Source organism: Micromys minutus, assembly GCF_963924665.1.
Source record: "Micromys minutus genome assembly, chromosome: 33".
In the NCBI taxonomy this organism is placed as follows: domain Eukaryota; kingdom Metazoa; phylum Chordata; class Mammalia; order Rodentia; family Muridae; genus Micromys; species Micromys minutus.
The window spans coordinates 5,172,414-5,191,581 of NC_137968.1; the positions used below are offsets into that span (position 1 = coordinate 5,172,414).

Consider the following 19,168-nt stretch of genomic DNA (forward strand, 5'->3'; position numbering starts at 1 on the left):
ATGCTAGAATACTAAAGAAAAACTGTTCAGCCACTCTGGACTGCTTCTCTGTGTCGGTTTTAAGCCATTTATGACTATAAACAAAGATGTATATCCAGATTGGTGCTGCCAGTGAGGGTCCAGGTCCAGCTCCAGCGTAGGGGAGGCTGGTGCCCCTGCATCACAAAGTTGAGTGGAGGGAATAGGTAGGCTTCCTTAAGAAAACCTGTCAACTTCTTCAAGAAGAAAGGGAGAGATGGAAGCTAATAACAGGTATGGGTTTATTATACCCATATTTTTGTTTACTTCTTCAGAAATGCAAGACTTGACGCTCAAACCTTGCACAGTTTCTGTGTTACTGAGCACAATTTCAGAAAGCAGCACAAAGGTTAAGCCAACCATTTTACATCCATGTCACTTTGAAAGTGCTTGACTTTGCTGCCCAAGTGAATACGTTACCATCTTGGGGATTTTATCTCTACTGACAACAGTGCCTGTATCCCATGGAAAACTGACCCTGATTACGCCTGAACCCAAACACACTCCTTAGTTGGCATCTTTTTTGATATGGTCGGAATAAGACAAACAAGCAAAAAAGAACAAGAACACGCACACCCCTTCAGGTAAAACAACATCACCACACACCTTAAGGTAAAAAGCTGAAATAATCAGGCCACAAAAGCATATACTCATGTAGAATAATATCCTTTCACAGGGCATGGCAGCCACCAGTGGGTCCTACTCTGGGCCACACACCTGCTGTGTTCTGGCTGACCCTTTATCTTCAAAGGTACCCCTCATCATGCTCTGGTTTTCCCTTTGCCAACCTCAACTTCCACCTTCTCTTAGTCTCGGTTATTTTTCAAGCTCTAGTTCTTTACTTTTTTTTTTTTTAAAAAAAGATGTATTTATTATATAAGTACACTGTGGCTGTCTTCAGACACACCCTAAGAGGGTATCTGACCCCATTACGGATGGCTGTGAGCCACTATGTGCTTGCTGGGATTTGAACTCAGGACCATTGGAAGAGCAGTCAGTGCTCTAACCACTGAGTACCTCTCCAGCCCTAGTTCCTCACTCTTATCTGCCAAACTCCAAGAAAGTGGTGCTGTTCTTTTGGCTGCTTGCCATCTCTCTTCTGGTTAATTTGGATGGGATTAAAGTCACCAGCAGCCTCAGCCTTCATCCTACTGAAACATTCACAGGGTTGATGACGCTCCTTTTGAGCTGCTCCCGATGTGTCTTCCTGCTTCTCCTAAGACGCCGACACAGTTCTCTGATCTAACTACTGTGTTCTCTTTTAACCAGTCAAACCCCAACATGTTACAGTAAAGCTCCAAGAGAGTTCTGGTCTCAGTCTTTCAGCTTGCTCTTCCAGTTCTACAGATTCACTGCTCAGAACAGGCTGTCTGTGCGGCCAATCTGCCATTCTTCTCAGAACACCTTCCTTCAAGCCCAGCCCCCCACCCTTCTTAAATATTGCTCCAGTTCCAAACTGTAAGGCACCGTCTGAGTCCATGATTCAGGCTGAAGCCACGAGCTCTTGATGAGATACTCATCAAAGCATCCCAGTAGCCTCGTTCACACAACCCAGAAAGAGCTCCTGGTCTAAATTTCTTACAATTCTACGGTACTGGGTAAGAACTAGCTTCTGAGATGCGAATTAGCCCAGCGACAGCATTACACTCTTTACTTGGATTCATTTAATCCATCCAAGTACAGCATGTGTTTGCAGCACATGCTGCTGGTGACACGCAGATCCCCTTTTTGGGGGCCATCAGCACTAGTTAACAGCTCACAGCTCCACTCTTTGGAAGACTGCCCTTAATAGCAATACCTTGACACCCTTTACCCCCCATACAACTTGCCTCTCTAAGTCGATGACTGCTTGCTTTGCGAATGGCAGCATACATACACCTTTAATCTTAGCACCAGGATGCAGAGGTAGGGGATCTCTGTGTTTGAGGCCAACCTGGTCTACAAAACAAGTGATCTCTGGGCTGGACAACCTATGGTTCAATCCATTCCGTATACTCTGTACTGTCAGGCTAAGGCTGTTCTACCTATTCCTCTCTATGTAGACCAGGCTAGCCTCAGGCTTGGAGCTCTACCTGCCTCTACTTCCCAAGTGCTGGGATTCAAGGTTTCTTAAAGCATTTACTCTGGTCATCACTGAGAATGTCCTCTTTGGGAATCATTAGGACTGACCTAACACCACTCTACAAATACAGGTGCTTAAGACAGGAGTGAAATATTTGCCGTAGGCCAAACAGAAAACTAGTATCTGAAGTGACTCTGATTCTCCAACCTGCAACCTCAACACACTGCAATGGCTCCATCTTTAGTCTGATCTCCAGCCAGCGTGATTCCTGCTTCAGGGCCTGCATACTCCCATCCTCTCCTCCCTAACACGGCAGCGCTCCCTGCTGCTTCTGTTCAAAGCACTCAGTACCCACAGGTCCTTTGTCACGAGTCCCACTGGCTTACTACTGCTAGGCCTTCAGTTCCAGACACAGAGGAACTGTGTTCGTGGCTGAGCAACAGCTCTTACACTGTATTACCCTGCATGTGTCAACTGGAAGCTGTAGTAACAGACCTATTATACAAACTTATAATCTCCCAGACAACAAGAACTGTCTTATTAATTTGAGGCATACGGAACTCCAATGACGGTTCTCTTGTAAAACTTTAATATCAACTGCAGCTTGCCTTTCCATACAGATGTAATATCAGGCTGAGTCCCATGCAAGTTATAGTATAATCCAGAACTAGCCAATGCATACGTTGTAAAACATTCTAACGTCATTTACCTGGAAGATCTGAATTACAAATCATGTTTCTTCTTGTTTAACTATTCCTGTAGGCTGTAGTTCTTTGTAAACTACTAAGTATTTACTTACAAGTGTAAGTAACTAACTTACACCAAATTCTGTGTATTTTACTCTCTAACAGAAGTTCGAGATACCCAAATAAAGTATAGATACAGTCAGGACTGTGTTTAAAACAGTAATTTTGAAATTTCCAACAATTCCTGGGAATATTGATTCATTGTCCCTGAATCTCAAAGACTTACATGCCAGGAATTTGTAAATGCTGGACACTTACTTTTTGTTACAGTGTATCATGATTTTAAAATGTATCTTTTTTGCTGAATAAACATACTTACAAAACAAAGATAAAGGATAATATAGCAAACACCATTTTTGTAAATATAAATTAGCTTTTCATTTTTTATTTTAAAAACAATTCCATTTGCAAAATATAAAAATAGGCTTACTTTCAAAGAACCCTTTAAATACAGCTTTGATCATAGTGATTATTTTACAAAACTAGACGGCAGCACAACAGCCCTGACATCTGCACATCAGAAAGTTAGCGTTAGCCCAGCATCCTCTGGAGCGGCCTTTGACCTGGAGATCTACAGTGACATATATCAGTAGTGGCCACAACACATGTCATTTGTATTTCTACCTGAATTTGAACCAATATAGAGAAATCAGTTATGTGGAGTCTGGAATCATAAATCTAAAAAATGAGGAGAATGGAATGCTTATTTCTAATCAGTTTTTCAACAGACTCACAGCAAACATTCCATTTCTGTGAAACATGAGCCAGCATTTCTGATGTGATTTGTAACCACACATGCTAAATAAAGGCTTCACCGGATGCTGAAGTTCAGTTTTATACATCCTAACCACACACTAAGTGTTTATGGCCAAAATACGAGGTCTACGTCCAGAATCTCACTGTAAATAATTAAGCAACAGAATGCAAAAAGTGTCAGGTATTTCTCAGAGAAATAAATGACTTCGCCAATTTCTGTACTTAGTGTGTTCCAGCTGGATTAAAACTAAAGCACATTTATTTATTTTTAAGGTTTTTTTTTTTTTAAAGATTTATTTATTGTATGTAAGTACACTGTAGCTGTCTTCAGACACACCAGAAGAGGGCATCGGATCCCATTACAGATGGTTGTGAGCCACCATGTGGTGCTGGGAATTGAACTTAGGACCTATGGAAGAGCAGTCTGTGCCCTTAACCACCGGGCCATCTCTCCAGCCCCTAAAGCACATTTATAAGACTTTTTTTTTCTAACAAAAATATCCCCATTCAAAATGGGCTAGACTTGGATAACACCTTATTTGTAAGTTCTCCAAGTTTAATTTACCCTTGAAATATAGTCATTCTTGTAAAAAGCCAGTACTTTGCTATTGCACATGGTCAGTTTTAAAGCCAGTCCAGGCAAGAGAATTCAGAAAAGAAAGAACATTCATTAAACTATTTATAAATATTGCAAATTAGCTTCTACCTGAACAACAAAATGGAAGATCTTGCACATTTTCATAGTGGCTATCAGATGGCGCCCACTCCAGGTAGAGGCAGCCACACTCCACACATACGGAGAAACAAAGAGCAGAAAACATCAAGATGACTGACAGTCCTCTGACTTCTAACTCAGACATGCGATCACGAGCTACATTGCTCGCGGTATCCTTCTGAGCTTTGTGCTTCAAACACAAAGGAGTTTGCTGCTGCCTCACGCACACACACCGGGATCTTCTTTTAGCTTACTTTCTTTTCCCTAAGGTCAGATAGGAAGTGAGAGACATTTTCATAAACCACGAAGGTGATACAGCAGGCTGGAGTCACTCTGATCAGATTGGGAGCGATTCCTTTGTAAAATCCACCGATGCCTTCTTTCCTTTAGGGAGGAAGAGATACACAGTTGATATCCCAAGCTGTGTGAATACACCAACACGTCATTAGCACAGAAGCAGTCAAGCCTCGCCCTACGTATAGGTGGGTTTAAACCATGGGTAGGATGCCTTGAAGGGATATAGTGTATGAGCTGTTTATCCATCTTTTATAGGGGCAATGACACCTCCAAACAGAACTGTACAATACTGCATGTTTAGTGAGGCATTCGAATGTGCTGAAGTGAAGGAGGACGCTGGAGGCTTAACAGCTCTGACGTGGCCGTCTCTCGTGGTGGCGGTGTGGTGGCTCAGGCCTCTAACCCTAGTACCCAGGAGGCATTGTTCCAAGTCTACAGTCTATGAACGCAGCCTGGACCAGACACTGAGCACCAAGCTACTGAGAGCTGTGTTCCAAAGACGCCACCAAACAGACATGCTAGTCTGTAGTCTGTGTGTCCGTGATTGATATAAGCGGTACATAAAACTAAGTACAGTACACACAGAAACAAAACTTTATTTCCTTAATACCTAAAACAGGAAGCAAGGCCTAGTAAGTTAGCATACACATCTCCAGAATCTCTTTTTAAAAAAATTATTAATTTTGTATTTCCACTGCAGTCTCCCCTCCCTCCTCCTAATTCTTACTCCACACCTCCCCTCCCCCCACATCCGCTGCTCCTTCATTTCCCTTCAGAAAAAGGCAGACCTTCCGTGATACCAACCAACCTTGGCATATCAAGCAAGCTGCACCAGGACTAGCTCATCTCCTACTGACTAGACAAGGCACCCACTTAGGGGAAAGGAAGCCATAGGCAGGCAATGTAGTCAGAGTCAGCCCCTGTTCCTGCTTCAAACAGTATTTCTTAAAGTCAACTAAATTCAAACATGGTCCCTTCAGGATTTTAGAATTAAAGGGAAGTCCACCTATAATAACTTAACGTTCTCCGGCATCATCTCTTCTACTCACAGAGACATGCCTTTGCACAAGTTACAGCTCCAGGAGTAGACACAGCCTTTCAAGTGTATCTAACCAGTGTCAATCAAAGCACTATGTCTGTCTCACATAGTCTTAATACCGACTGTGTGAGCCCCAACAGTCCTACAACTCAGGAAGTCAAGCTTCAGAGGCACTGCTTCACCATGACACATACAGCACACGGACAAAGCACACGCAGACTGGCCAGTCCTAGAAAGCAGTATGGAGCGGTCTGGGCGAGCGAGGCAGTTCTGGCGCAGCTCTGATGCTCCGCGCTCTCACCTCCATGTCTTTGTGATCACATCCGTCACACCGCTGTAAGACACATGCTGATCCTGAAGACGGGCTCTCACGACCTGATATGGGTACGTTGCTGCTACGGCAAATATTTTGGACAGCGCTGCAACAGAGATGTATTCTGCTGTGCTCTAAAATGAGAACATAAGAAGGATCTCTTTAAAAGCAAAAAGCACATAGAAAAGAAACTTCAACAATACTGTTCCCTCTTTAACATGGGGGTCTATTTATCAATTTGTGCCATTAGCTTATAAAATATTTAGCTCTGAGTTAAATTAGTGACAGACGATTTATTATGATAGCAATATTGTCAAAGTAAACACACTGTAAAAACCTCTGCCTATTTAGTGCCTGCAAAAGTAAATGATGTAACTTTAAAATAATTGTCTTACCAGCTGGGCTTCCGGTAATCTATTGATGTGTTTGTTGTATTTCAACTTTAACAATTCATATGCCATAAACTGAAGGGCACCATGTGATGTTCCAAACAGCCCAGGGACAAATCCCTGAAGGGAAAGATAAAGATAAAGAGAAGCAAACTCAAACAGCTCTCAATGACAGATTACTTAAACTATTTTCATATTACTTCATGCAAATTTACCTAAGTTTTACTCTATATTTTAATAAGTCATATTTAACATATATTGTTTATATTATTATATATGAAACATACTGCAAACATATACATCTATAGAGAGAGATAGATGTGTGTGTTTGTGTGTATTTGTATATATATGACATAGGCCTTAAGAACAGCACTGCCTTTTCCTTTTTAAGCTGTTTGGATTTTCACAGGTTGTTTTTCTTTAAATAGTATATATATGAACACATTCATAGTGGAATAAATCCACACTAGCAAGAATTGGTGTTTAAACAGGAGGTTAAATTTAGTACGTAAAGCTAATTATAGTTCAAAGGATTGTGCATAGGTATTCTAAAAGAACAGGTAAATGATGAAAATACAGAACTGAATAATATAGCCCATAGATCAATACCTAATCTATAACCCCGAGTTTATATGTGAATAATTTTAAAGCCATTACACAATTCTTGAAAAACAAAGTAAACTTTAATACAATTTCTTCAGCCTAAAATTTATATATGTATACTTTATGTAATTAATAACTAATATTTAACAATGTACCTATTTTAAGTGAAGATAAGCAAAAAAGACAAAAAAGGACCGTGTTCACTGTGAGCACGGCTGGGGAGATTCCTCGGGAGTGCACAGGGTGGGACACACGCCCAGACAGACGCACATCGAGGGAGCTGGTGTGTCTGGAGACTGGAGAGGTCAGGAGGAGGAGCACTGAGGCAGCGGGACCCCGTTTCCTAAGCATGGAGCTGCCCTGCCCTGCCTGCCCCACAGATGCCACCTCCGAAACCACAGCCATGCAAAGGTAACTAACACTAAGAAATAAGGAATAAAATTGGAAACAGATCTGCCACTAAGGAGAAAATTTAAATATGCTGTATTCAAGTCCTGGCACTGAAAAAAATAATCACCAGGCAAGGTGCTGAATTTTTCTTTTGGGTATTATTTTTAAATTCATGGTGTATTTACAGTCAAGAAAAGTAAGATCCTGTTAAGATTCCCTGATGTTTCCTTTATGTATGATCAGAGACAACTTCTGAGGGCTGCAACAAGAGATGGGTGCTCTGACTGCATGACTCACTGATAAGAAACCTGACTAAGACCAAGAAGGCTCAGCTCAAAGTACAAGTTCAATATTATAAACAAGATTTTGGTTTCACCCAATTATTTTCTGTGTATGTTTTTTTTTTTTTTTTTTTTTTTTTAAATACGGGTCATTTAGAAGTGAAACAAAGGAGATGATTTACAAGACAAGAAGAAGCCAGCACGGTGAAACACGTTTATCACGTCATATTCTGTAGTCTTGGACAGGAAGATTGAGAGTTGAAGACTAGCCTGAGCTATCTAGCAAGACTTTGTCTCACAAAGCAAAAGCAAAACCAAAAGCCAGTACTAACTGCAATTTCTAGTATCCAAAATATATTCATGATAATTTGTTACCTTGTACAATCCACGCACACCTTCATATTTATATATTTTCACAAGTGCATCAAACATTCCTTTATACTGTCTCTGTGAAGGGTTAACAACACCACCATATTGTAACATAAGGCGAGTTTTCGTCACCCATAATGGGTTTGTAATGCAGAGAGTCATGGCTCCTGAAATCATATTTAAAGATTAATTAGCAAAAAGGTACTGTTTCATGCAATCCAAAGCAAGAATAGCCCATTAGATAAAGAACATCTTTCTAAGTGTGTACATATGCATAAAGAAGGCTCAGTTGATCAAGAACTGGAGTATAGCTAGGTGTGATGGGGCACACTTTTAATCCCAGAATTTAGGAGGCAAAGGCAGGCAGCTGTCTATGAGCTGAAAGTCAGCTTAGTCTACACAATGACTTCGACAACATCCCAAGCTACAGAGTAAATCCCTGTCATAAAAACGAAAATAAAACACCACCACCACCAACAAAATCATCGGGCACAAGTAGGACATCAAACTTCATTAATAAAATGGGGGCAATGCCATTCCAGTCAGCTGAGTCATCAGGTACTCCGAGGAAACGAGGCGTGAAGAGGCTGTGTCTGGGATAGGGAGATGTGGGCTCCCAGACACGGCCTGAGGGTCATAAGAAAAACTGCGTTCTCGAAGGTCAAAAACGTTCCTCCTGTGGTCAGTGAGAGATAAAATGGGAAATAGCTTCTTTATAAGGACAGAGCAGAGCTCTCCAGAGTCCCATGTTAAACAGAGGGCTATGGTTTAGGGGAGGGGAAAGAACCACATATGGTTCCTCCGGCTACATGTGTACATGTATGTCCGCCCAAGATCCATCACAATCCTCCTCAGAGCCTTCCAAAAGTCTAATAGGGCACATTTAATAATCTTTACAGAAGTGATCATCTTGCTAAGAGTCTCATATGGTGACACACAAGGTAAGCACCAGCAGCAGGGAGGTGACAATGTCAGGAAGACACTGCAAGGCCAGCCTGGGCATCTTATATGTGATTCTATCTTATAAAACAAACAAACAAACCAGCCCGACCGACCTCCTGCCCTACCAAAAAATACATCTGGTTAAAATTTTCATTTGTTCAGGCTCCTGAGAAATTTTTTAGTAAATAAATATCAAATCCTAACATGACTGGGGTCTCTGCATGTGGCTAAGTCTCTAAAAACCAAGACAGTTCCTGCTATAAAAGCAATGGCAACAGGAACAAACCAAGGTACACAGTGGACCAAATAGGTTTTCTGAAGATCCAGTCTCACTGGTTTTCCTTGACGGCACACATGCAGGAGCAAGAGAATAAACGTACTAAGTTCCGCAATTTGAAAACACCACAACTAAATCATCTCTTAGGAATAATTTTTCAAAAATTGCTTCCTGTATGTGAGTGTTTTTCCTGCATCTACGTATGTGCACCATGTGTATGCACAGTGCTCTCGGAGGCCAGAAGAGGGTCAGATCCCTTGGAACCGCCGTTACAGACGGCTGGGCCACCGTGTGTGCGCTAGGAATCTAACCTGGGTCCTCGGAAGATCAACCAGTGCTTTTAAGTGCTCAGCCACCTCCAGCCCCACCCAACTCAGTTTAGTCTAGAGATTCCTAACAAGCAAGCCTGGCGACAAAAGGTCCCAGGGGAGGCTGTACTCAGACACGCTCACACATCCCCAACCCCACCCAAGGACTTAAGCTTGGAAGATATTTTGCCTTACCAGCTTCAGCGGCTGAGACGAGGTATTCTAATGGCTCTAACTGTTCAGCTCTTCCTTCTGTCTTATACGATTTGATGGCATTGTAACTACAAATATTAAACATAGAGCAAGTTTAATCTGAATATGAGTCATAAAGCAACAGTACATTTAAAAGCAGAATCTCCAAAGCAAAAGTCAATGCATAACGAAACCACAAATCAAGGCTTAACAATGGATATGCCAGGAATGGCTCACAGTAGGGTTATACCACCCCTCCCCATAAAACATGCCTCGTAACATGTATGTGAAATGTTCTAACTGTTCCTTCAGTGCCAGGGGCCTGCTCCAGCCTGTAGGGGAACTGAACTGGGTGGGACACTGCACTGGACGAAGGTCAAAGACTGATGACCTCTTGTTTGTTTCCGTTTTCTGTGACCCTCACTATCCTGTGACCCTCACTATCCTGTGACCCTCACTATCCTGTGACCCTCACTATCCTGTGACCCTCACTATCCTGTGACCCTCACTATTCTGTGACCCTCACTATCCTGTGACCCTCACTATCCTGTGCTAGTCAGCACTGGTTTCCTTTCTCTCCAGCTCAAGGACCTCTCTCTGGCCAGGTGAGAAGCTTATAACTCATTAACTCTTCATGAACCAGAGAGAAAAGAATTAAAATCTTCTATGCAGGTAATATGCACAGTTTCTCTCTCTCTCTCATATACAGGTAATATACATGCACACGCGCGCACACACACACACACACACACACACACACACACACAGAACCTAGGAGAAGGAGGAAATGCTGTGTCTACAGACATCAGGAAAAAGCAAACAAAGTCAAGGGACAGCAGACAAATGTACATTCAGGAACGGTCGTCAGCCTTCTGAAGGATAAGAGGGAAACATGTAGCAGACCTTTTAATATATTACCAAGGATCCTGGCATTCTAACAGTACCATTGGTGACGGTGTCCTTAGGCATACACATAGGGGTGACAGGAAGAGGGGACAGCATGTGAGGGAAAAGCAGCCACAGGACAGTGTGAGATTTGGTCTCACTTGACAAAACAACATTTTGTAAGTACAAGTTTAACTGTGTGTACCCTCAGAAACTGGAGCTGGGGTCACAGGCTGCTGTGAGTTCAGTCCAGGGCTGGGAGAGCAAAGCTCTGATTCTCTAGAAGCACAGCAAGCTGAGCCGGCTCTCCAGTCCCTATTTTGTGTTTTTGAGGCAGGTCTTCTGTGGCCCAGGCTGGCCTCATACTCACTATGAATAAAGGATGGCACTGAAACCCAGATCTCTCTGCACCTGTCCACCCAGTGCTGAGGTCCTAGGTGTGTCACCAAGCCCCAATTTCCCATCTCCTCTGGAAAGACTTCGATTAGAGCAGCAAATGTTTTTAACATGAAGCCATGAAGCAAACGGTTCTATCAGAAGAAATTCTTGTCACACATAGCATGTCCTCTTGGGGATATATTCTCCTCCCACCCCCCACATACACATACGCACACATTCACACACACAAAGTTTGAGTTTTGTATAGATGAAATGCTTTCCTTTGTAAGAGTTGACTTGGTCGCTTCACAGCAACAGAATGGTGATTAGGACAGGGTGTCCAGCCAGAACTCAACAGTGGCGGCATTGCTCCTCAACTGCAGGGTGATGATACTGTGTCCTTTCATACTCAGTAAGGTGAGTGTGCCTGCTCAGGAGCCTGCAGCGGCTCCTTTAAGGGGAATGCAGTAGGAGTTACTGCAAATAGTGATGGTGTCTAGCAGGTGAAGCTATGAAGACACGGGGTGGAAAGAACAAGCTCTGAGGAGTGCACCTCACACTGTCCTAGGAGTCAGGTCATTGCTTTCTCTTCCACAGGGATCTCCGATGTATGTGCCTATAGCTTAGCTCTCCCCTCCTGATTTCAACTTTACTATACGTCAAATGCACCTCTCTAAGCCGCCTCAAACAGTCCAGGGTTTCTGTTGTTCTAGCTGAGGATGAATATATAATTATGCTAAACACTTCAATTCTACAGACAGTTTCTGTGGGAATATTCTGGAACTTCTCTCTTCTATGTGACAACAGTAGTTTATTTTATAAGACTCAATTTGCAGAGATTATGAGATCTATCTTTAAAAAAGTTTCAGGTTCCTACCGTAACACTTATAAAACCACTAACAAACAACTGGTTTAGTCACCTTTTTAAAATCTATTCTGGCTGTTGAAAAAGTGCTCAAGAATACTAAAATGGTCCCTTGGAATTTCTGAAGTTGTACAGTGTCCCCATGAGTTTCGGAGCTAGCGCTGGCTTTAACTACAGCAGAGCTCTTGAGTGTATCAGCACCCCATTTCCCCCAGTGCTCAGCTCAACACCTCAACTTTCCTGAATTCCCCTCAAAGCTATGGTTTGGGCAAATCTCATAAGACATCGTATCTTGTTCCTGTTAGAACTCTGCTCCGGGTCAAATGTCTCTGATAACAGCTGGCACAGAAGAACTAACAAGTAACTCTGCTCCAATCCTTCCAAATCCAAATAAACTGACTAAATGACTCATCAGTTCAAGAACAAAAAGGTGATAAGCAGAAATCATTAAAACAAGGATCCTCTTCCACACTGTAACCCCTCCAGATCTACTCACAAGAAAAAGTAGAGTCCCCAGGATAAGCCGGCACCCCACACATTCGGGGTTACTCCTTGGTAAAGTCCTCGTAGTCCGTCAACTTTCCAAATGGTAGCCAAGCAATGCAAAATTCCTTTATATTTTGGTCTCACTTCCAGTCCATCACTCACTGCGTTGAAGAGCACACAGGTGAGAAGGGATGCTGGCCACGAGCTACACACACAGCACACAGCACACAAGACCCATAAAGGAAATACACTCACCAAGACAACCGCAGGTACAAGAAATTGTTTTTAGGGTAGTTGGTATATTTTTAATTAGTACATCTGTCAACTTACCAAAGTATCCAGCAGGAGCATACTAAAACTTCTAACGTTTTAGGAAGTTGCCTTTAACTAACCCCAAACACTTGTATGCTCGTTACAGATACTCAGGATTATAAACTCAAATGTTTGAAACTATTACTCAGGGTGTAGGGAAATTGTTCAGTGGTTTGGAATAAATACTCCTTGCTCTTGTAGAGGACCTGGGTGTAATTCTCAACACCCACATGGTGGTTCACAACTACCTGTAACTCCAGTTGCAGGGTCTGACACCCTCTTGTGAACTCTATAGGTACATACACATTCATTCAGGCAAAACACTCGTAAGTAAATAGAACAAATTAAATGAAAATATTACTTAAAAACAAACACACAAACAAATCCTAGTCAGGTGCTTCAACTGTACCAAGCATGCCAGCATGGTCTGAGGGGCAGCAGAGAAGAGGGCTGAGGAAGGGCAGCCTAATCCTGGACATTCCTTCCCAACATATACACACCTAGTTGGAATATAACGTACCCACGCAGCGCATGTGAACACTATTTTCTAAAGCTGAGCTGGTTTCCTCCATCCTTCCCCTCGCTGTTCTCATTCCAGGGTCCCGTACAGCTCAACAATGTGGCACCACGGTCTACAGCCTGCTCACACCACCGAGGACGAGTTGCCACACTCATCCATCCCTTTTTAGTAAATAATCTTTTTCTAAAAACTCCTTTATAGCTCTTTATTCTACTACATAAAGCTCCTGGGCCTGCCTACATCTCAACAAATGTTGCTATCTGCTTTTTAAGCAGCAGTAGTATTTTGGAGTCCAGAGTGCCGCTACGCCTGGCTATATTTGACATTTATTTTTATTTTGCGTCTGTAGGAAATGAAGGCTACTTAAGAGGTCTGTGAACAGGCTGTAGAAAAACAACGTGAAACCATGCAGTCTTAACAACTGCTCTGTTGTTTTCAGAAGCCACTTAATCCTGGGCGTAGACTATTAAGTATCTTAGTAATAGGGGGCATTCGTATCATGCATGTGACACCAGATTATAAAACCACGTTCCACAAGGTCCATTTTATATAGTTTTGCACGTTCCTTGTTACTAAATGTCCACCAGATGCTGAGACAATGTGGCGCTGTCCCTCTCACAGCCATTAAATCACCTCTTCTCTCTCCTCTCTCACAGGTGAACTGTTTCTCATCTTTCAAATCCATATTTTAGGTTTAGCACGTAAAAAGCGTCTCACACAGCATTTTTATACGTGTGTCATTATACTGTTTTTTTTTTTTTTAGTTGATTTTTGGGTCTTTTTGTTTACTTTTTGAGACAGGGTTTCTCTGTGTAGCCCTGGCTGTCCTGGAATTCACTCTGTAGACCAGGCTGGCCTCCAACTCACAGAGATCCCCCTGTCTCTGCATCCTGAATCCTGGATTAACGGTGTGCACCACCACCCGGCCTTTATGCTGTTTATATTTCAGCCTTCTCTCCTCTACCCTCTTCTGTGTACCATGGTCCCTCTGTCTGGTCTGCTTATTGTTTACTAGTAAAACAGTTCTCTAAAGATTATCCTATAAAGCGACTGGTATAGACTCTTATAACGTCTTTATCATTAGCCATTAGAGAGGCAGTGATATGGGTTAAGGGGCACAGATCTAAAATACACAGTGAAAAGTCCCTTCCAAAGGAGTTCGTACAAACTATAGTCTTTTACGTGTAAGCATGCCCAGTCCTCTGTTCCCTACCTACTACTGTACTGAGTGGAGCCTGGCAGAGAAGAATCGTTGCTGTTTACCAGTGCCATGCAAAGGTGGAACAGTCAGTTTCTTTCATCATTAACCTGTCAACAGTGCACCATGAAATAAGATTAAAGTGCACTAGGCTTCAGCAGAGGCCTGGGTTGGATATCGAATTTCCTTTATTAATTACATGATCTCACCTCTCTGAGCCTCAGCGTCCTCCCTTGTAAAGTGGGTATATCATCCTAAATTTTGTAAGGTTTACACAAAACGCAAACCTTCAGGTAGCAGGGCCATGTGTCTCGGGAGGCATTCTGCAGCACACACACTTCCGATGTGCCCTTTGGGCTTTTGTGCCTCACATTCTGTACAGATTTTCTTGTTCTGGGAATCTTTCCAGTTTCCTCTCAATAAGAAGCTCACACTTCAATTGTGAGACAAAAGGCAAAACACCCGGGCTTCTCATGGCCATAAACCGATGCTTGCTTTATTGTTTTAAGAAGTTAATCTTAATAACTGTGTGAATAGCAGATAAGGATGATTAGGCACAGGTCTTCAGATGGTAGAAGAAAACTGGAGATTTGGGGAGCACCAACGTTGGGCTGGGGGAGGAGGGAATATCAGTTGAGAAGGGTGGGGGATGGGAGCTGTTCAGGAGTGACCTGAATTATCTTCAAAGTTCAGGTAAAGCCGTAGTGATTACTCAGAAGAAAGGGCCTTTACGGAAGGAATTAAGATTTAAGGGCTATTGGCAAGCCAAGGAGAGGGTTCTTACTAGAAACCAACCTGCCTAACATCTTGATCCTGAGAGATCTTTCCAGTCCCCAAATGCCCAAGAGAAAAAGAATCCTTTTGATGTTTAGGCCATACTATGTGTAGTGGTGGGAAAAATAATCACACACATGTTTTGAAAAAGAAAATGGCTCCTTTCTTTTTCTTATTTAAAAAATGCCAAGGACCAGCCTTGGCTAGGTCTAGGCTCAGCGAAAGAAAAATATTATAACTGCCCTATTACCAAAGCAAAAACTTTTATTATATACATACATACATACATGTTTGCCAAAGGGAAAAAAAGAAATTGTGGCATGCTTGTATGTACAGTGAGTTTTTAGTCTACACGGGCTGAGAGGAGTTTCATGAAAGCAGTATCTCATACCACCATAAGGGTTAGTGGTAACACCGGGAGCTGCCGAGACCGTACCTGAAGACAGAAGCTAGTATACTGGAGGAGCCAAGACAGGAGACATTAATCTTTAACTTCTTTTTGAAGAAGGGCAACAAGTATACTGGCTTTAAAAACTATGTAGTCCCACCATCCCGGGACAAACTGCCTCACATGCCGGCTCTTTGTTTTATTTACCTGCCTTTGCTTGGTCACACCTGAAGAGCTTGTTTCTTTAATAAATTCCCTTCACGTGTGCTTTATGTGGATAGTTTGTCTCTATTTGTGTGTGTGTGCGTGTGTGTGAGTGTGTTTGACACTATGGTAGCATTCAGCCACTGAGCTCATTCAGTGCCCCTTTCCTAAGCATCTGTCTGGGCTACTTTGTGTTTCACTGCAGAGTAACACTGCTTTGCAGGGGCAAATTCTGCATCCCTGTAATTCTTCTTAGGACCAACTGACTCACAATGGGCACCTCCCTTCCGCCGTGAAGCTTTGAGTTCCTTGACCTTCTCACAGAACGGTTCTACTTTTTGTTTTTTAAAATTGAAGACACTTGAGCTCCAGTTTACTTGGGAGTCAAGGAACTGCTTGGTTTTCTAGTACATGCATTCAGGGCTAACCTTCCTCACAAGTGGGCTTAATTATATATGAAAGCACAAAATGTAGGCATTATTCAGTACAGATTCCTATTGATGACTGTGTTGATTAGTTTTATGTCAGCTTGGCACAGCTACAGTTATTTGGGAAAAGGAACCTCAATTGAGCAAACGCCTTCATCTAGATGGCCTGGAGGCAAATCTGTACATTTTCTTGACTAACTGGGGGGATGAGCCCAGCCCACAGTGTGGAGGTGGGGATGCAGCCCTCAATTCTACCCCCTCCCCCTGCAGGAAGTCTTAGTTGTACAAGAAAGCAGGTGAGCAAGCCATGAGGAGCAAGCCAGAAAGCAGCATCCCTCCATGGCCTCTGTATCAGCTCCTGCCTCCAGGTTCCTGCCTCGAGATTCTACCCTGATTTCCCTGGATGAAGGACAAAAATGAACCCTTTTCTTCCCAAGGTGTTTCTGTCAGGGTGCTTTATTACAGAAATAGAAACCCTAACTAAAAATCCGACTCACTTTTCATGGTTTATCTTCCTTAGTTTCTCCTTCCTATCACCTTTCAGTCAAACACAGGCCTGTTCTGATGTGCGAAGGGCTTCAGTCAGTTAGGAATTACTATCTAATCTTAATCCCTTATTCTGTTACAAACCGCCTTATCTAACCTACAAGTCTCCAGCACTCTTTTCGTGATAAGATAATGGATCTTCTCAGGTACTGTGATGGTTTGCATATGCATGGCCCAGGGAGTGGCACTATTAGAAGGTGTGGCCTTGTTAGAGGAAGTGTGTCACTCTAGGGGTGGGCTTGGAGACCCCCTCCTCCTAACTGCCTGAAGATGCTCATTTTGTTCCTGACTTCTGTCGGATGAAGACGTAGAACTCTCAGCTCCTCCTGCACCATGCCTGCCTGGACACTGCCATGCTCTCACCTCGATGATACTGGACTGAACCTCTGAACCTGTAAGCCAGCCCCAGTTAAATGCTGACATTTATAAGACTTGCCTTGGTCATGGTGTCTTTCTCAGCAATAAAACCCTAACTAAGACAGGTACCAAGAATTCCCTTTCTTCAAGCCTAGACAGCTCTGTAGCACTGTCCAAAAACCAACCAGGTCAACTCTATTCCTCAGTAAGTCTCAACTCCCCACCTTCTGCTCCTAGAGGAGGCTGTGTGAGAGGGACACCAAGACCGACATCTCAAGAAGTCCAAGACTATTCACATCAAGCCACCGTCAGCAGGGATTCACAGAGGTGAATTTCAGAGTGAAGCTGCTGAACTCAGACCTCAGATTGCTTTTTACAATCTGTGACAGCTCACTCAAGCCCTACCATTGTCATCTATGTCAAGGGAATAATTCTTATGCATGTTCAATGAAAGTTTGTTATCAAAGTTTGTAACTATTTATTCTAGCAATTATTTATAGATATTATTAAACCCATGGAATGACGTCTCTGTAGTATCTTTTCTAGGGTACTCTCCACAGGCACTGTATATGCACCACAGAATGTCTTCTTGGCTCCTCTCAGGCTGCCAAAATATCAGTCCTGTTGAGAACCTTAATATGTAACCTTTACAGATACATACCAGCCACTGTGTTTATAAATATTTACTTTATTATCTTATATTTTGTATGTGTCCCTGGGTAGGTATGTGCATGTGTTAGCAGAGGCCGGAGATGTTGGGTTTCCCTGAAGCTGGAGTTATGTAGACAGTTGTGAGCCACCTGCTCAAAGTGGGTGCTGAGAACCCAATTTGGGTCCTGTGGGAGTGCTAAGCCATCCCCAGTTTTCTTTAGTTTTTTAATAGTCTATTTGTAGTCTTACTTTCTTTTTGGATTTATTCTACATAGCTCTTGATTTCATATTGTATAGGATCCTTTTATGTAACAGGCTAATTACATTTTTAAGTTTCCTAACAGTTTGTTGGTACTTCTTGGCTAGACATCATACATTGTTCAAACAGTAAGACACATACATAAAGTTGAATAAAATTAGAATACTCTACTAAAGCCGTTTCTAAAGATTTGATTTTCAAGGGAGAACTTAGCTTGTAATTAATGACAGTGATAGTTTCTAAATAGTTACCAAGGATCACCTTTGAAACTAAACTTGATGGTAATGCCTAAAATGCCGTGCTAACTTCCATATACTTAATTCACACTTAAATACAGTTATTCGGAGTGTAGAGGCTCCTCCTTCTTTCACCAGACAATGCATATTATAAATACTCCAAACTAAGGAAACTTTCGAGAACATTTTAATCCCAAACTAATCCCTATCCTCCGAGAGGGCCAATGCTCCGGACGGAACACTTGCACTTTCATTTGACTCTATACAGCCAAACACGTGGCTGCCCTAGGACTTCAAATCACCCCCAAGAGTGACTGACTCGTGAACATGGGGGTCAAATGTGACAACCTCTTTTCTCTCAAACGTCATCCACTTTCTCTATCGTTTAGGGCTAAGGAACACAGGGAAAGCCGGGGCGCCCTTCCTAAATTCTGGTTCCAGGTAACACAGGGCACACAGCATCAGCTTCGGGGGCCTCCCCCTTGTACGACTGAGTCTGGGGAGACCAGTGACTCGTTTGGGTGTTCAGTGCTTCGCTGGGGCTGGCAGCAAGGGAAGCCGCCCGGGGCGTGGGCACGCTCTTACCAGCGAAGCGGATCTTCACGAGATCGAGCGGGTGCAGCGCCAGGTTGGACAAGACCCCGCCACTCACGCCAGCCACCAGGTTCTCGTACCGGACGTGGCGGAACACTGCGCTCCATGCCGCCGACCCGGCAGCCGACTGGCCCTGGCCTGTCATGGGCTCCGGGCTCTTCGACCCAACGGCACCCAGCGCCGCCGACGTGGGGCGTGATGTAGTGGCCGCCACCGCGGTGACAGCCGCGGCCCGGGGCTCGGAACCGCAGGACGCGAGCCCACTTCCGGAACTGGAGCCCCGGACGCGGCGGCAGAGAAAGCTCGCACGCGAACGAGGCCGAGCTTAGCCTTGCCAGCTTAGCCCCGCCCAGCCGGCCTGGCCACGCCCACAGCTGCGCGCGCTCGCTC

At 43.3% G+C, this 19,168-nt stretch overlaps 1 protein-coding gene across 1 annotated transcript; it reads right to left on the reverse strand.

Annotated features, from left to right (window-relative positions):
• Nucleotides 1–2,594: 2,594 nt before the first annotated feature.
• Nucleotides 2,595–19,087, reverse strand: SLC25A32 (solute carrier family 25 member 32). Its single transcript, XM_080909487.1, has 7 exons — nucleotides 18,770–19,087; nucleotides 12,322–12,472; nucleotides 9,701–9,786; nucleotides 7,985–8,145; nucleotides 6,342–6,455; nucleotides 5,935–6,080; nucleotides 2,595–4,681 (listed from the first exon to the last, which is right to left on the reverse strand). The coding sequence occupies exons 1-7, from the start codon at nucleotides 18,921–18,923 to the stop codon at nucleotides 4,543–4,545; spliced, it is 951 nt and encodes a 316-aa protein (XP_080765613.1). The 5' UTR covers nucleotides 18,924–19,087; the 3' UTR covers nucleotides 2,595–4,542.
• Nucleotides 19,088–19,168: the final 81 nt, after the last annotated feature.